The 18357-nt window shown below is 36.3% G+C and overlaps 1 protein-coding gene across 10 annotated transcripts in view; it reads left to right on the top strand.

Annotated features, from left to right (window-relative positions):
- Positions 1-18357, top strand: part of RBM26 (RNA binding motif protein 26) — a 95838-nt gene that overhangs the window by 14937 nt on the left and 62544 nt on the right. For 6 of the 10 annotated variants that reach the window (XM_036757597.1, XM_036757599.1, XM_036757595.1 and 3 more), the window contains exons 4-8: positions 181-477; positions 5061-5149; positions 6936-7153; positions 9256-9516; positions 10707-10946. In XM_036757597.1, the coding sequence (XP_036613492.1) occupies positions 181-477; positions 5061-5149; positions 6936-7153; positions 9256-9516; positions 10707-10946 (1105 nt within the window). The remainder of the gene's footprint in view (positions 1-180; positions 478-5060; positions 5150-6935; positions 7154-9255; positions 9517-10706; positions 10947-18357) is intronic. The other 4 variants (XM_036757604.1, XM_036757603.1, XM_036757602.1 and 1 more) reach the window with 1 other exon arrangement.

The raw sequence follows: 18357 nt of genomic DNA, 5'->3' as shown, positions 1-18357 counted from the left end.
ATGTGTGTTTAGTCAGAACTATTATGTTAATAGATTTTTTTCTTTTAGAAATATTTGGGGCAAGATGGGTAGCAAGAAAGGGGGTAGGCCCCTTGCCTGGGGTGGATGTGTAATATTAACGACGACAGAGAGAAAGTGGAACTACTCAACTGCTATTTTGCTTCCGTCTTCTCTGTCAAGGAGAATGATCTTCAGACTGGAAAGGATAGAACAAACATGGTTAAAAGGGAATTGGAGCCAAAGATAGGTGAGGAGATAGTGAGAGAGCACCTAGCGACTCTAAATGAGTTCAAGTCTCCTGGCCTGGACGAATTACACCCTAGGGTGCTGAAAGAACTCACAGATGTGATCGCTGAACCGCTGTCGGTGATCTTTGATGAATCGTGGAGAACGGGAGAGGTGCCGCGGGACTGGAGACGGGCAAATGTCCCAATTTTCAAAAAGGGGAAGAAGGTGGATTCCACAAACTACAGACCGGTGAGCTTCATGTTCATCCCAGGCAAAATTCTAAAACGGATTATTAAAACAGATGGTTTGTGAACATTGAGAAAGGGAAGCAGTGATCACTACGAACCAGCATGAGTTCATTAAGAACGAATCATGCCAGGCTAACCTCATTTCTTTTTTGACTAGGTTATTAGAGCATGGGAGTGCTATGGAAAATATTATATTTGGATTTCAGCAAGGCATTTGACAAAGTTTCTCATGATATCCTTGTGGACAAGATGGAGAAATGTGGGCTGGAATATGGAATATAGTACAGTTAGGTGGATTCAGACCTGGTTGAACGACTGGACCCCAATGTGTATTGATTAATGGATCGACGTGAAACTGGAGGGTGGTCTTTAGTGACTTGCCAAAGAGCTTTGTCCTCTGCCCTGTTCCATTCAGCATTTATATCAATGACTTGGATGAAGACATTGATGACATGCTTATCAAGTTTGCAGATGACATGAAACTGGGTGGGACAGCTAATATATTGGATCACAGAATCAGGATCTAAAATACTCTCTTCAGGTTGGAATGATTATCCAAATATAACAAAATCAAACATAAAAGGGATACATATAAAGTCTTGCACTTAGGTTGAAAAAAATTAACTGCAGAATTTCAGATTGGTGATGATATGGTCACAAAGCAATTCATATGAAAAAGACTTATATTTTTCTTAAGAAAGCTCAGTGTGAGTTGAGAGTGTTATATGGCTACCAGAAAAACTAGTGCAGTCTCAGGCTGCAGTAGTGGAAATACAGTGTCCTAAACAAGTAAGAGGATAGTTCCACCGTATTCTACCCTGGTCAGACCATAGCCTCGGCATTGTGTTCAGTTTGGATGCCACATTTAAAGTTGGATGTGGAAAAATGGTAGTGTATCAAAGGAATGATAACTAGAATGGTGAGGGTATTGAAACCATGTCTGTGCAACATTTAAATGAACTGAGGGTTATTAGCTTGGAGAAAAAAAGACTGAGGGGGACATGATAGCTGTCTTTAAATAGTTCAAAGGGTTTTCATGTAGAAGGGAAATTAAACTAATTCTATGTAGCTCCAGGATGCAGAACTAAGAGCAAAGTGTAGAATTATAGGGGAGGCACATTCTGACACATCATAAAACATAGGGCTATCTTGAAAGGAAATGGGCTTCTCTGCAAGCTTCCCATCACTAGTTGTGTTCAAGCAGGTAAATCGCTTGGTGTGGTTGCTATGGAAGAGATTCATACTTTTAGCTGTACTTGAACTTCTCAGGTTACAAGTCAACTGTTGTTAATTTCATACACATTTGTGTCGAAAAATGGGGTAGCCTACCTGTATAACCTTGGCCCTTGCAGGTCATAAAGCTTGTCTAAGAAGAACATGAAGGTACTTGGTATCTTAAGGTAGTCACTAATTGCAGGAACTAAATACTTGAAAATGCTAACAAATATTTATTGAAATTTTTAAGTAGAATAAAGAAGATTTAGTTACTTCTGGGGCTGGAATTTAATAGCCTGGGTATAGGCTATTTTTTTTTTTAAATAGGAATTGTGGTAGAATTGCAAAGGTGCACCTAAATAGGTTGCTTCTTTTGAGGGAGTGCCATGAGGAATGTTGGCATTTGTCCTTTCTGGGGCCCTGTTTGACCCAAATCCAAGTGTTATGGGAATTGTCTTCCCTTCAGCCATCTAAACGACACCAGCTTTAAGTTTCCTATTTTACTTGGTTATATGGGGTAAGTCAGCCTTTTTAACCATTCCCTTCAGGCAACATGTGTGCATGACCCTCCTAGTTTGCCTTCATGTCACAAAATGACCTGAGCTTGTCACACCAAAAAAATCAATGGCCTTTGTATCTGTCTGTCAGTATTGGTTGAAGATCTGGCAGAACATAGGCATATCGCTGTACACAAATAGAGGAGGTAGATCAGTGCCAGTTCACATAAATAAAGTAAGTGCTCTGGCAAGAGTTGGAGTGGGGAGCAAAAGGTAGGGTCTGATTTTTTTACTTCCCAAAATGTGGTTTAAGTTCCTCTAGATTTGTATTCAGAGATTTCTCCCATGGGTCATCCTGCCATGAATTCACACTCAGGAATGCTCTAAGAATTGCTGCTTCTGGCACTCTTGGGGTTAAGGAGAGAGATGAGAATGGTTTTATTAAGAAATCAGATGCAGATTCAGGGGGCCAGAGAGAACCTCTTGAGACCTCTGAATACAAGTTGAGGACCTAGCCATCCTTTGAGGAGTGTTATGTTCCTTCTACCGAATTACATAGCAAAACCTTTACCTCATCTGAACTATTGATGTACCAGTTATTGCTTCATCGCCAAATTTTTGGCTACCGTTTGACTTAATCCTGGTGTTTTTATCCATTGTATTTTGTGGGTATCAATATCAGTTGGCCATCTAGGCTAACCCATTATGGATTGTTTTTGGTGTAAGCAATAGAAATCCTCTATGACAGTTGCTTTCTAAGAGCTATTGGTCTAAATTATCTCTTGAATTAGGCGTTGAGTCAGAACAAAAGGGAAGACAGATTTAGGTGAGTTTTATATGTAACTTTGTAAGAGATTTTTTTTTCACATCTTCAGATATGTTTGGAGATTAAAAATGATGCAGAAGAGCATGGGGATGAAGATAACAGGAATATAAGCTGTAAAAAAAATTAGAAAATAGAAAGTTCATTTTTGATGGGTTAGTAGTTATTTGCCTTTGAAGAAGTTAAGATTTTAAAAATAGGATGCCTGAGAAGAAAGGTTAGCTAAATGTTGCTGGTAGCTGGAGTATCAATATGAGTTTATGCTTTAAAGAATCTGAAAATAATGCCTGTATAGTTGTTTAGACGTGATGGCAAAATGATGTTAATTTTCTAACTGCTGTATGTTCTAAGACGAATAAACAGCATATAACTCACATAACTGTAAAAAATGAATCAGATTAGCTATTTTTAAGCTACATATTGTTTTTCCTTCAAAGACTTCAAGGGGATCATGATAGTTTATTTGGATAGAGGAGTAAGGGATTTAATTGGTCACTTGGTTCAAAAATTTCCTGGTAGATCATCTGTCTTTGGGTTGTTAAATTTGGCTCGGAGTATCTGATTTTTATCATTAAATTCACTAATGCATTTATTTTAGTTTCCTCCATTTTGTGGTTGATTTAGGTATATATATATATGTATTAATGCCCCCCAAGTTGTAACTTAAAAAAAATGCCTGGCTTTAAAATATAAATATCTCATTAAAAAAAAAACAGCCCTTCAAATAGTTCTCTGAAATGCATTATCATATTTTTAGAAAAATGATAAGAGTAATACTTCTTACAAAGTTCAACCTGTGGTTTTCCAACAGTTTTCTCATTTTTGGAGAAATGGTTATATCAAGATGTGATGCTTGTAGAGAAAAAGAAGAGTGTCGAACAGAAATAAGCTAAATTGTGTATACTTTTAGTTATTTTAAATTGTTTTGTCTTTGACTACTACACTTCTATAAGAAGGCCTCTATTTCCTTTTCTTGACCTAGCAACCCAAAACTACTTACCTTACAACATGTAAGGTAAGGGACAGTCACCTTACCTCCCATGCTATTGGTTCCATCTCAGCTATCTTCTTTAATTTGACCTTAAGATTCCTTTTTTTCATCTTCCACCTGTGTAGCCTGGCATATAGTAAGTTTCAAATAAATGCTTGTTGATAGATTGATGTGTAGTACCTTTATCCACCTTCTCAGCAAATTCTATTCTAGTCCTCTTACCTCACCCAAGTATAGTCTGTCTCCTTCCCTCCCCACCTCCACTCCCACCCCACCCCTCTCTTTATAACTCTTCCTAGGGAAAGAAGTGAGACACTGTGGAGGGTAGCCTAACATGGCATCCCAGAGTTAGATGGCATCAATACAATGTAGAGCTGGAATTTAGAACCTAGAATTTTATGGGAAGAGAGGGGCCTTTGAAAGTCAGGTTTGGGGTGTTAGAGAAAGTCAGGTATTAAGAAAGAGAAGAGTAAGGTTTAGAGAAAGTATCTGATTTGAGTTTATCTGAGGATTTTTTCCCCCGTTGTACCATGAGATGAAAGCCAGCTAGAGGATTGACTGTGTGGGGCCATAATGGTGCTATCTGTTGTTAGACCAGGACTGCTTCATCTTAGGTACTTTGCTGTCTTGCTGAAATACTCATTTTATGATAGTCCTATCAAAATACTAACTTGTTCTTCTACTTCTTTTTAATGGTGTTAATGAATTTGGCCAAATCATTAAGGTTAAATGTGCAAAAATATTTACTTTCTGAAGAAATGAAATAAAAGCTTTTCTTGATTATCTTTAAAAAAAAGTCCTCACTTTATAAAACATTGTCATTACTATTTTATGTGTTTGTTGAGTCTAATTATTTTCTAGATACTTTTAAACAATTCATTGTGACACATGCTTACTGTTAACTGAATTATATGCCTAATAGGTAATTGTATATTTTCATTTAGTGTTTATTGTAAAGTACATAAAATTACAAGTTATTTAACTTATTAACACTTTGACTTGGTAGATAACATTCATTGCTGAATATACTTTTTGAAAAATTCTTTCCTGAACTGCAGATTGCAAAGGAAGAGGAACGAGAGAAGAAATTTTCTAGAAGGTTAAATCATAGTCCTCCCCAGTCAAGTTCCCGCTACAGAGAAAATAGGTGATAAATTCATTTTAAGTTGTTAAGCTCAAATGACTTAAGACTGAATTCTTACTTTAGACTTAAGTTAGTGCTGTGTGTGTGTGTGTGTGTGTGTGTGTGTGTGTGTGTGTGTGTGTGTGTGTATGTATAGTGATTGGGAGTATAATTGGTCCCAAGAAGATCTGGGACTTCTTTCTATATGATCTCTTAAGAACTTTCAGTTTTCTGATTCCATTTATTTGTTCCTTTCTTTAGAATTTATAAAGCACACATTATCTGCAAAGCATTGTGCTAGGGCTAAGGGAAAAGATAGAGATAATTTAGACATGGGCTCTGCTGTCATGAAGGGTCCTCTTTGCAGACAGATATATGTTTGCCTGTTAGTGGCAACCAGCTGATGAAATGGGTAGAGTACAGGGCCTGGAGTCAGAAAGACCTGAGTTCAAATCTACCCTCAGACATTTCTTGTGGGGGTAATAATTCATCTGTAAAATAGGAATAATAATGATAGCACTTCCTCCACATTTGTTGTGAGAAACAAATGAGATAATAAAATTGTAAAGCATTTAGTAAAGTACCTGGCACGTAGTAAATATTATGTGATTATTAGTTACTCATACTATACAATGAATGGTAATGCAATAACTATATAATAAGAAACTAAGATAAGAAAAAGGGGCTATTTTAGGTCACAGAAAAAAGTCATTTTTCTTCTTATAGATTATAGGATTTAGAGGTAGTAATGGTTTTAAAGATCATCTTAACCAAATTCCTTATTTTATAGATGAAAGAAAACAATTAAGGCCTAGATAGATTAACTGGGTAGGACTAAGGAAGACATCTTGGAGAAGTTGGTATTTGAATTGGTTTTCAAAAGATGGGTAGGATTTCAAAATATTAAGATTGGGGAATGGGTTTGGTAAGGCATTCTAGACCTAGAGAACAGCATGGGCAGGTAGGGGACATTATCTGTTACAGTGCTATTTCTACCTCCCAAAGGAACTATCAGGTCATCATAGTACTCACTTTAGGCATTAAATACCTAAAGTATTTTCAGGGTTGGGTTCTATGACACCTTAAAAGTAATAGAATGATTTTTTTTTCTGTTTTCTTTTCCCCATTAGGATAGCCATTAAAAAGTGATCACATTCTAGGATGTGGGTGGTAGGATATAAGCTTAAGTAATAGGAATTTGAAGGAAAATTTGTCTTATTTCAGTACAACTAAGATTCAGTAATGAAGAGAATACATTTAATATCGTTTGTTTTCTAAGAATATACATACAATTAAATGAGTGCTTATTGATACTAAAAAACATGGATTTTGAGTCTAAATCTCATTTTTCTTTTATTAAAGAAATCATGGATTTTGCTTAACACCTACCTAGAATTTCATATTCTAATGCAACATTTTCCTCTCATTTTCTTCATTTGGCCTTCAAGTTTTCTTCCCTTTTATTGTATCAGCATTTTCCTATGCAAAAAAACAAAACAAAACAGTAACAAAACATTCCATGCATGTGATACAGTCAAATGCCTTATATGTGGAGATGTAGAGTGTTGGATTTTTAGTTTTAGATCATCAAATTTGATTTTTAAGTTTTTTTCCCTTTTTAACAAGTTAGAGTAGTAAAATAAGATGTTTATTTTTGCCATTTTTAGAGATTACCAGGTTTTTATGATTGTAGTACTGATGAATGATTTGGATATGAGATTTGCTGATGACTTTTAGATCTTAACTGGCAACTTTGTTTCTAATAGCCTAAATTTGTAAGTACACTAAAATGATAGTATTTTGATTTCAGGAGCCGTGATGAAAGGAAAAAGGATGACCGTTCTCGAAAAAGAGATTATGATAGAAACCCACCTCGAAGAGATTCTTATAGAGACAGGTACAATAGAAGAAGAGGGCGGAGCCGAAGTTATAGTCGAAGTCGGAGTCGGAGTTGGAGTAAAGAGCGGTTGCGAGACAGAGATAGAGACAGAAGCAGGACTAGAAGCCGCAGTCGAACACGAAGCAGGGGTAAGCAAAGATAATGAATACCCTCCCTTCTTGACCTTTCTCCCTTTTCTGCTCCCTCAGCATTTTATTTTATATTTCTATTAAAACTTCAGTTAGCTGCTCTTCATATTTAGGAGTTTAAATTTAATCTCATGATATAGTTTACATAAATTTAACAATTTGATTTATGTTGAGAGAATAAACTTGCTATTTTTCTTTATTGATTACACATTGGTAAAGCCTTTGCATTGGTTTTTAGTTGTCATTGTGTGTGCCCAGGTGAATGTAATTCTCAGTATACCTTGTTGAAGGGAAAATAGAATAACAAAGTAATGAAAAAGCATGATTGGTATCATCCCCTGTTAACTTTATTTTTAGTCTTGATTATACACTTCTGGGCTCTTTTTCTTTCTTCACTAATTACTTGACTCTACCTTTCTGCTAATTCTTTTTGGAGTATTCTCTTCTGGCCTAAGACTTATGTCACTTCAAAGCTTAGAGAAAGATGAAAAATGATTTAAAGATGCATGGAGCAGTGAAGGAAAAGGAATTAGTGATAGAATTGCTTGTATTTTGTTCCATTTTCACTTTATAAAGCTTAGGGATTGAGAGTGGGGTGGTTTGTAGTTCATTCAAACTACATAGGAAATGTTACCTGCCTTGTCCTCCTTTTTATCTCATGCATTCATCTTTACTTCTCATCAGTTTTGAGTGAGAATGGAACAGTGGTGATTAAAGCTTAAATATGAATATCTAACATTTTCTAATATAATGTTTCTTCTTAAATGTGAATTTCTTGTCGGGATTTAAAGTTGTTAGTTTGGAGATTTATTGGCAACAACCCTTTCTTATTCATATTTACTCATCATCTATCTAATATACTGTCTTGCATTTAGTAAGCATTTATAGACTTGTGGTTTTAAGACTTAAAAGATACTCAAAGAAGATCTAGTTCAGTCCTAGCATCTTACATATGAGGAAACAGACCTCTAGAGGTCATGTGGCTTCTTCAGAATTGTAAAGATAGTGAGTAGCAGAGCTAGAGGTTGAATTCCTGCTCTTTGACTCCAAATTCAGCTGACTTCCATTGCACCATGCTGTCTCTCTTAAGTAAATGTTTGTCAGATTGTTATTGAATGAATTAATAGCTGAATGAGTGGATGATAAAGAGTAACTCTAGGAGTTAATGTGAAATCTCCAAAGGATACTGTGTTGGAAAACTTTAAAGTAAGGCTTTTAAAGAAAATATTTTAAGAAAAAAAAATCACTGAAAATAATTTATTTTCATGTTCCAAAAACCTTAATTCCTGTTTTTATAATTCACAGGGACAGCTAGGTGGTGTAAGCTTAGAGAGTTGAACTTGGAGTTAGGAAGATCTGAGTTCAAATTTGGTCTTAGACACTTATTAGTTGTGTGACACCCTGGACAAGTTACTTGATCTCTCTGTGTCTCTGTTTTCTCATCTGAAAAAATAGGAATAATTGTGCTAATAGCTATTCCCAGGGTTGTTCAGAAGATAAAGTGAGATAATATTTGTAAAGTGACTTGCAAACCTTAAAGTGCTATATAAACCTAGCCATTATTAATCTAGCTATGTGATTTTAAAATTAATTAACTAATATCCTTTTCTGAGAAGCAGCATGCTGTAGTGAGTAGAGGACCAATTTTGGAATCATAAAGCCCCGAGTTGAAGTCTTGCTTTTTACTCTTATTAGTTGTTTGACCACAGACAAATCACTTACATTTTTAGTGAACCAAACAATTCTCTAAGACTATACAAAGTCGTGGACAAGTTGTTGATTTGCTTTGGTGGAAGGAGTTTCCACTTTGGGAATTTGTTGTGTTCTTTACCCCCAGTGAAATCAAGTATTGCTCTACCTACCCTCATTCCTGTTTAACATAAATGATCAGTCTGAAATATGGGTAAGAGGTGGCTAAGAAGCTTTAGAAAGTCAGAGGAGGATATTGCCAAAAGAGAGAGGGTTGATATATACGTCTTAAATTTTTATTTCATATTTGTATGATGTCTGAAGCAGAATATTGTTCTTTAAGTTCTTTAAGATGAGATCTTCTAAAGCATCTTTTACAATAATATATTTTTGAAAATCATGTTTTCTCGTAGAAAGAGATCTGGGAAAACCAAAATATGACCTGGATAGAACAGATCCATTAGAAAACAACTATACTCCAGTTTCTTCTGTAACTAACATTTCATCTGGCCACTACCCTGTTCCTACTTTGAGCAGTACTATTACTGTCATTGCTCCTACTCATCATGGTAATAACACTACGGAAAGCTGGTCTGAATTTCATGAAGACCAGGTGGACCATAATTCTTACGTAAGACCTCCAATGCCAAAGAAACGTTGCCGAGATTATGATGGTAAGTCTTTCAACCTTTGTGTGCTAAGTATATTCTACATGACATAATGTGTTATACAGGTCTAATTTAGATACGTGTTGCTGATTGTGGGAGTAGTTGAAATTAGTGTTGGTGAAATTTTTCTTTTGTTAACCCAAAATAATGTTGTCCCTTTTAACTAAATACTTCTTCAGTTTTGTCTTTCCCCCCTTATGTCGAAGCAAATAATTGAATGTCAATTTTTAAGTATCATTTATCTGAAAAATAATGCTGCTTTTCCCCCAGAACCACAGTAAATTCCTATGAATGTGCTTTTTCAAAGGAACTGCTACTAAAACATTTTTTAATTAACAGGGAAAAACTTCTTAGGAAACGGGAAATAATATACACATATTGGACCTAGACATTTGAGTGTCTCCTATGTATAAGAAAATTGATGAGAAGGTAGATGAACAGGGAGCTTTGGAGGAAGATTTTACTGTGAATGCCAAACTTCAGTACTTCAAAAGATCTGTTATTTCATCAATGTGGGTACTCCCTCCACCAATGCAGATGGCAACCCCTTTATGCCTTAGCGTAGAGAGTTTTCATGAGCTGCTAGGGCTGAGTAAATTAATCACCTAGTAGTCAACCTTTTGTGTTACTGTCTATTTGAACTTAGCTAGTCTGGTCCTCAAATGACGTTATGTCACTGGGCCTCTTTTTGAAGCCCTTCTATCTTTTTAAGGATTCTGCCAGAGCTCTTGTGACAACCTAAGGTCATTCTTGTATGATAATTAGCCATTGCAAAAGGGCTTTAGTGGAAGAAGTTCTAAGCACTGCCAAAAAATGAATGCTTAATTTCTAAAATTAGATACTATGTTTGCATTGGTGTAAATATGTGCTAGGTATTCTGCCTCATTTGTTTACATGTGTAAGTTTTTGTCTTTGAGATTTTTTTCAGTATTATCCTATATATAACACTGTTTCTTGATGGGTCTTTTGTCATTGAGAAGCAATAGAGAATTGTTATTTGAAATGGCCAATTATGTTTCCCCAATTAAAGTAAAAAAAAAATCACAATATACCCACGCAGAACATATTTTTAGAATACTTCTAATTTGTTAGCTCACATAAATTTTTGCAAAATGGTTTCAAAACTACAGATGTTATTTATTCTCACGTTTTCTTATGGCTTAATTAATAAGGTTTTTTCCCTCTCTCTCTCTCAGAAAAGGGTTTCTGTATGAGAGGAGACATGTGCCCTTTTGATCATGGAAGTGACCCTGTAGTTGTAGAAGATGTAAACCTTCCTGGCATGCTGCCTTTCCCAGCACAACCACCTGTTGTTGAAGGACCACCTCCTCCTGGACTTCCCCCACCTCCACCTATTCTGACACCTCCACCTGTGAATCTTAGACCTCCAGTGCCGCCTCCAGGTCCATTACCACCTAGCCTTCCTCCTGTCACAGGTAAACAAATGTGTGTGTGTAAAATTTGTGTGTGTGTTCGTATCTCTACGTGCTCATATATAGCTATACCCAGATATAGCTGTATAATATCTTTATGTACTTTGGTTTGTAAAATAAGCTCATTTTGCTAATTGGCTCTTTTACTTTTATTAAAACTGGTCTTTAATGTTTTGAACCTAATGAGAATTTTGAAGAAAATTCGACAATACTCAATCTTAGGAAGATAGGAAAACTGAAACACGTGGGATGTGATAGGGTCACTGCTCCATTAGTGGGGCTATTTGATCTTATTTTATCTTCTTTATGACCCTGTTTTCCCTCTTCTGAATTTTATATTTTGTTGTGAAAATATTTGATCTTCTCAGTTTCAAATTAACCATAAGCCATTTCATTTCTAGGGGGAATGAAATGTGTTTTTTTTTCTTTATGAAGAATTCAAATATTAAATACTTTTTTTCAGAAAAATATAAATATTAGCATTAAATAAAGGTAATTATTTGTGGCACCAGATAGAGGGCACTGAATAAGTTAATTGTTTGGATCAATGTTGAGAAAACTATAGTTTGTGCTGTCAAACCTGACTGCTGTTTTTCTGATCATCTTGAATTTTACTCATGAAAGAGCAACCTGATTCATGAAAGACGTTTTTATTTTTAGTACATCATCCTGATCATCATGGAATCCTAGAGTTGTAAGGAAATGCAAAGGTCATCTAGTACAATTAACGCCTATATCCTGCACCTCTTCATGTCAGTCCTTCAAGACTTCCATGATGAATTTTGGATAACTAACGAGTTAGGAATATTTTTCTTTATGTGGAGTTGAAATCTGCCTGCTTTTTACTTCACCCTTTGATCTTGTTCCTGCCTTCTGAGGTCTAGCAGAACCATAATCCTTTTTGCATATGGTAACCCTTCAAGTGCTTGAAGATAGAATGATATTCCTCCTTTCTCCAGTATAGATTCCCATTTCATTTAGTTTGTTTGATGTGGTTTCATGTCTTCTCACCTTTTGGGTGGCTTTCCTTTTGTTTGTCCTCTAGCTTTTCCATGTTCAACTTGAATAAGATATGATACTCAAGATGTGGCTTGATCAGGACCGCCATCTATATTTTTCTCAATACTGCTTCTGTCATTGTAGCCTAAGAGCACTATTTTTGGCTGCTAAGTCATACTCTTGTCTTATATTGAGCTTGTTCTCTAAAATGCTCAGGTTTTTTTCATATGAACTTATTTCTCACACTATCTCTTCTCTCTGGTAGCTCTAAATTTGAGTTTTCTCACCCAAGTGCAAGACTTTATGTTTATTCTTAGTAGATTTTGTCTTCTTGGATTCAGTCCAGCATTCTTTCCAGTTGAGAAGTTTTTGATTGTTTTTAGTCTATTGTGTAAGGAATCTCTGTCAGCTTCATGTCATTTGCATTTATGACAAGGATGCCTTCTGTCTCTTTCTAAATGCTCTATTTCCTTCCTTCCTTCCTTCCTTCCTTCCTTCCTTCCTTCCTTCCTTCCTTCCTTCCTTCCTTCCTTCCTTCCTTCCTTCTTTTCTTTCTTTCTTTCTTTCTTTCTTTCTTTCTTTCTTTCTTTCTTTCTTTCTTAGCAGCTGGAATTGAGACTTGCTTAGAATCACACAGTCAAATTTTTGAGGCTAGATTTGAACTCAGGTCCTCCTGACTCCACTACTGTTGCTCTATCCACCGCGCCATCTAGCTGTCCTTCAAATGCTCTGTTTTCTTAATTTTTTTCAAAAAAATTTTTTTTTTTTAAGTTTTAGTGGCAGCTAGGTGGTGTAGTGGATGGAGCACCTAGTGATAGAGCACTGGTGCTGGAGTCAGGAGGACTTGAGTTGAAATCTGGCCTTAGATGGTTGATGCTAGCTATGTGATGAAAGCTTTTTTTTTTTTTTTTGCATTTAAATTTTTGAGGTACAAATTCTCTCCTCCCTAGCTCCTCCCCCATTCATTAAGAAGTCAAGCAATATCAATTATACATGTGAAATCATACAAAACACGTTTCCGTATTATCCATGTTGCAAAATAAACAGTAAAAAGCAAGAAACAGAAGTAAGTGAAAAAAAGTGTGCTTTAATCTCAGAGTTCGTGAGATCTTTCTCTGCAGGTGGATAGCATTTTTCATCATAGGTCCTTTGGAATTGTCTTGGGTCATTGTATTGATAAGAGTAGCTAAGTCTTTCACAGTTGTTCATCCTTAAAATGTGACTGTTACTGTGTACAATGTTCTCTTGGTTCTGCTCACTTCACTTTTCATAAATTTTTCTGAAATAGCCTGGTTCGTCATTTCTTATAGCACGATAGTGACAAAAGATGTAGTTCGAATTGGACTGGTGCCTAACCTGTGAATGATGGGAGCTGAATAAAGCAGACCACAGGCTGGTGAGTTAGGAATCAAAGAGCAATTTAATTTCAGAGTGAGGAAAACAGGTTTGCAAACCTAAGTCCTCTTGAGTACAGGGGCTTGTAGCGATGGTTGGGTTTATAAACATGAAAACCACAAAAAGGCTGGACCTAACATAGGCATTCTTAGGTCTTGAGCAAACAATTCCCCAGGCAGGCCCACTCATGGGAGCATTTTTGGTACAATACAGACATTCTTGGGTCCTGTGGGAACAGTATGATCATTCAGTGGGGTACAGAACCAGAGTTAGCATTCTGGGAACAGAAGTGCAGCCTCTGCTTCAGTTCACTTAGCAGCTACAAGCACAGGAATTGTTTAGGATGTCAGAAGATGTGATCAACCCCTTTCTGCTGCAGAGTGCCAATTTTTCTGAGTTCATAGTCTCCTGAGAAATAGGGGAGCTCCAGCAAATTTAGATAGTATAATCATTACACATATCATATCTATTAATATGGAAATCGTAAATTCAATGACAGTATTACCTCCTTTCGGTCAAAGACTGGTACGTTCCTGTAGACCAAAGGGGAACAACTGCCTGAAACATGATTTTGATTTTATATAAGACAGAAGTGAATAGATGAGATACAAGGTGAATGCTAAGATAGGTGGCAAGGCACATAAGGAAGAGAGACATCAGACTAGAGAGGGCAAAGTGGAGAATTCTGTAACAACAAATGTTACTTGCAGCTACTGTGGAGGTGTAAGGCCAATAACATCAGCACACAGAGGGCTGCTAGCAACTTTAAGGGGTTAACAATCTTACTTTAATTAAACATAGATATATAATTCACTTAGTTCAGGGGAAAACGTTAGCACCCTGAACTTCAGAGCAAATACAAACAGAGAATATGGTACAAATCAACAGATGGGCTTCTGTCTGACCATAACAATACATACATAGTTACCAGAGAGAGAGAAGCACCAACATCTGGGTTTTCAAAGGTGGGGGGCTTCTTAATGGCTACTCAGAGTCTCATCTGGCCAAATCACAGGAACACTCTTCCAGTGAGTGAGCCCCAAAGCAAAATGCTAACCTCAGTATATATATACTTTCAGGGCTAGAGGGCATCACAACCATGTGACTTAGGCTTTCTTGTAACTTAAACTGCTCATCAAAGACTCTTCATTCAATCAAAGACTTGATTCAAAGGCCAGACTCAATCCAGTGCGCTTGATTGCTTTAGAGCTGAGAAATACTCCAGAATTAAAAACAGCAAAAGTCCCACTTTGCTTGACATTACAAATGCTTCCAAGGTTTCCAGGCAACATGGAGAATAGGTCAAAGGTGAAAGGGGAAGACATGCTTCAGTGTGTTTTAGCTCCTAATCCATAAATCTTCCACTTGTTTGTTTAGAGCACTAAGACCCTCCTCTGTGAAGGAGGACTAGTTGAGGTAAGGTGTCTAGTACCCAACAATTTCACAATACTGTGAGGGAAAGTAAATCATCCTGCATTTGGAGACTGGTCATGAACCTTCCATTATACCCCAGGCCCAGGAGTAACTCACTTGAGAGTTTCCAGACAGATGAGTATAGTGTGCCAACAGTGGCTGCTGTACCAATCAGGGATAGTATGGCTGCCAGCAGAGCCGCAATGGGCAGGAAATAGAGCCTCTGTTATCGGTGGAGGGATGGCCTTAATTGGGGAAGAACTTCATCAGAGTGGTTCTCTAGAAGTAGGGATAATTGGATATGGTATAGACAAGGGCACAGAGACCTTCCTAGAAGGGAGGGAGGCTGTGGTACAGAGTAGAGCCATAAAAAAACCACTTCTGTGGAGAGGGGTAAGTCCACTGCAAAGGTGGGGTGTTAGAGGTGAATCCAGGAGTAGAGTGCCTCCAGGCATGGGTATTCAGCACTGGTATTGTTATGGAATAAGAGACCATTCTGGAATTCCCACACTCTTGGAAATAAGGGTATATGCCTTTATAGTTGCCTTTATTCTGAATAAAAGTCAAGAGTCTGATGCCTGATTTCTTAGGGCAGGCTTCCACACTCCACTTGCTACAGGCAGGCATTAGTAGTGTTATAAGATCCCCCAGTCCCAGGCAGGGAAACCTGTGGCCATAGAAACTGGCTAGAGGAGTCAGGCTTCCAGAATGAAGAAAAAGTTACATTGCATGGGATTTAATGATCTAAGGTGGGGCCCATATTGCTGCTTATACAAGAATGCAAAGCAGAGCCTGAGTTTCTAGAGAGACTCCTGAGCGCAGTGGACCCCGTAGGTAAGGGTGTGATATGCTAGGGGCCCTAAATTCCATGGTTTAGTTTTCTGTTTCTCAGGGTAGTATTACATCACAGTCATATACCACCACTCATTCAGCCATTCTTCAATCAATGGGCATCTTCTCAGTTTTCATTTGTTTGCTACCACAAAAAGAGCTGCTTTATTTTTGTACATATAGGTCCTCCTCCCCCACACTCCTTTTTAAAAATCTCTTTGAGGAAACAGGCCTACTATTGGTATTGCTGGGGTTAAAAGGTATGCAACAGTTTTTATAGCCCTTTGGGCATAATTCCAGATTATTCTCCAGAATGGTTGGACCAGTTTACAATTCCACCAACAGTGCTTTAGTAGTGTCCCTATTTTTCCACATCCCTTCTAGCATTTATTATTTTCCTTTTCTGTCATGTTAACCACTCAGGTATGAGATTGTATCTCAGAGTTTTAGTTTTTATTTCTCTAAATGATATGATTTAGATTTTTTTTATGTGACTATTGACAGCTTTGATTTCTTCCGAAAACTGCCTGTTCATATCATTTGACCATTTGTCAATTAGGGAATGGCTCCTATTTTTATAAATTTGGCTCATTTCCCTATTACTTATTTATGTATATACACACACATATATGAGAAATGCGGACTTTATCAGAGAAGCCTGCTGTGAATTTTTTCCTTCAGTTATTTTGCTTTCCTTCTAATTTTGGTTGTATTGGTTTAGTTTGTATGAAAACTTAAATTTCATGTAATCGAAATTATTTGTTTTACTTCCCATGAACCTCTGTATATCTTGATTGGTCATAAACTCTCCCTTATCCGTAGATCTACCAGGTAAATTTTTTCATGTTCCCCAATTTACTTTTGATATCACCCTTAATGTCAAAATTATTTACCCAGTTTGACCTTATTTTGGTATGTGGTGGGAGATGTTGGTCTATGCCTAGTTTCTCAGCAATTTTTGTCAAATGGTGAGTTTTTGCCTCCAAAGCTTAGATCTTTGGGTTTTCAAATACTAAATTACTATAGGGTCATTGACTATTGTGTATTGTTGTATACCTATGTACTAAACCACTCCAGTGTCTTTGTCAAGAATACCCCACAGACAGTATGATCCATGGGATCACAAAGAGTCAGATGAGACTGAAAGACTAAACCACAATAATTGTGTACCCATTTTATTCTGCTGATTCAGCACTCTGTCTCTTCGCCAATACCAGGTTGTTTTGATGATGATCACCTTACTTTTAGCATTTTTTTCATTGATTCCCTTGATGAATTCTGTTATTATTTTTCCTAGCTCTATAAAATAAATTTTTTGGTAGTTATTGGTATTGAATAGTAATTTAAGGTAGGTAGAAAGTCATTTTTAGTATATTGATTCAATCCTTTTAATATCACATTCTGGAATTTTGGCAGCAATCAAAAGTTCATTGGATCATAGTTTTTAAAAAAATCATCATTCTTTTGAAAATCAGGTGACTTGTTCTTTACTATATTACTTCACTTCCATATAAGTTTTAAAAATCATTTCAGGTCAAGTCAGCAGGCATTTATTAAGTGCCTACTATGTACCACATGCAAACTGTTTTAGTTTGTGTGGCCTGGTGATTTGTAGTCATTTAGAGTTACTAGATATGGGCACTCTCATTCTCTATGCATGTTTTTCAAGGTTTTATTTCTAATGGGACATTTTTTTTCTTTATTTCTCCATTTGAGGATTTTTCTCTTTGGTAGAGAAAACAGAAGAAAAATATGAAATAGTTTTTCTTTCTTAATATAGTCTTTTAATACCAACTAGTTCTCCCTAGTCAGTGGTCTTTTTCTTTACATGATGTTCCTTATTTCCTTAGCAGTTCTTTTTGTTCTCAGCATTCTGGAAAGCCCCTACCTCATAATGGAATTTAGCTTTCCTTACCATATTATGCTTTTGTAGTCTCTTCAGTTACCTACTTTTGCTTTCCTTTTTCTGTTCGAGTCTTTTAAAAAACAAATTATAATCTTAATACCAAATATTGAAACAAATAAACTTGCTTAGGAACTATTTGCATTTCAGTTAATTTTAGCTAATAGAACTTTTTTAGCCATTTCCTCTAGGTTTCTCCATCAGAATTCTTTGTCCATTCACATATGTTGTTATTTCGTTAGTCTGTGAGCTCTTTGAGAGGAGGGACTGACTTTTGCCTGTCTTTGTATTCTCTGCACTTAGGATGGTGCCTGGAACATACTAGGAACTTGTTGATGTCTATTGGCTGGCATTGTAGTTCTTTTGTATTTTTTTCTTAATGTTCCTTTTTGTTCTTTTTGCATTTTTTAATAAAATTCTTTATTACTTTATACTCATCCTACTTTCTTGTCTTAATGGCACTTACATTCCATTACAGAAATGTACCACCATTTATTCATGCATGAACTTGCCACTAGGATTTTAGGTTGCTTTTTTTTTTTGTAATTAAAATTTTGAAAGAAGTTTCTTATGTTACTTTTAGATTATATTACCAAAAATTAAATTATTAGGTCAAATGACTGATTTTCTATACATATCTTTTAAAAAAGTATGAGCTACTTCTGCATTTCCTTTTTTGACCCATTGTTTTTTTTTTTTCATCATCATAATCACTAATGAGATTACTTTGGACTGAATTTTGTTTTTGAGAGCCACCCTTTCTTAAGTTTATTCCCACAAAACATTTAGGTGTTAGGATCCTAACTATACGTTCTTTGAACTCTGAAATCCACTCTCCTAAAATTTGCTATAATTTAAATTATATCTGATACT

The sequence above is a fragment of the Trichosurus vulpecula genome, chromosome 4, assembly GCF_011100635.1.
Source record: "Trichosurus vulpecula isolate mTriVul1 chromosome 4, mTriVul1.pri, whole genome shotgun sequence".
Lineage (NCBI taxonomy): Eukaryota > Metazoa > Chordata > Mammalia > Diprotodontia > Phalangeridae > Trichosurus > Trichosurus vulpecula.
The sequence above is the reverse complement of the archived record's forward strand: the minus strand, read 5'-3'. Positions and strand labels throughout refer to the sequence as shown.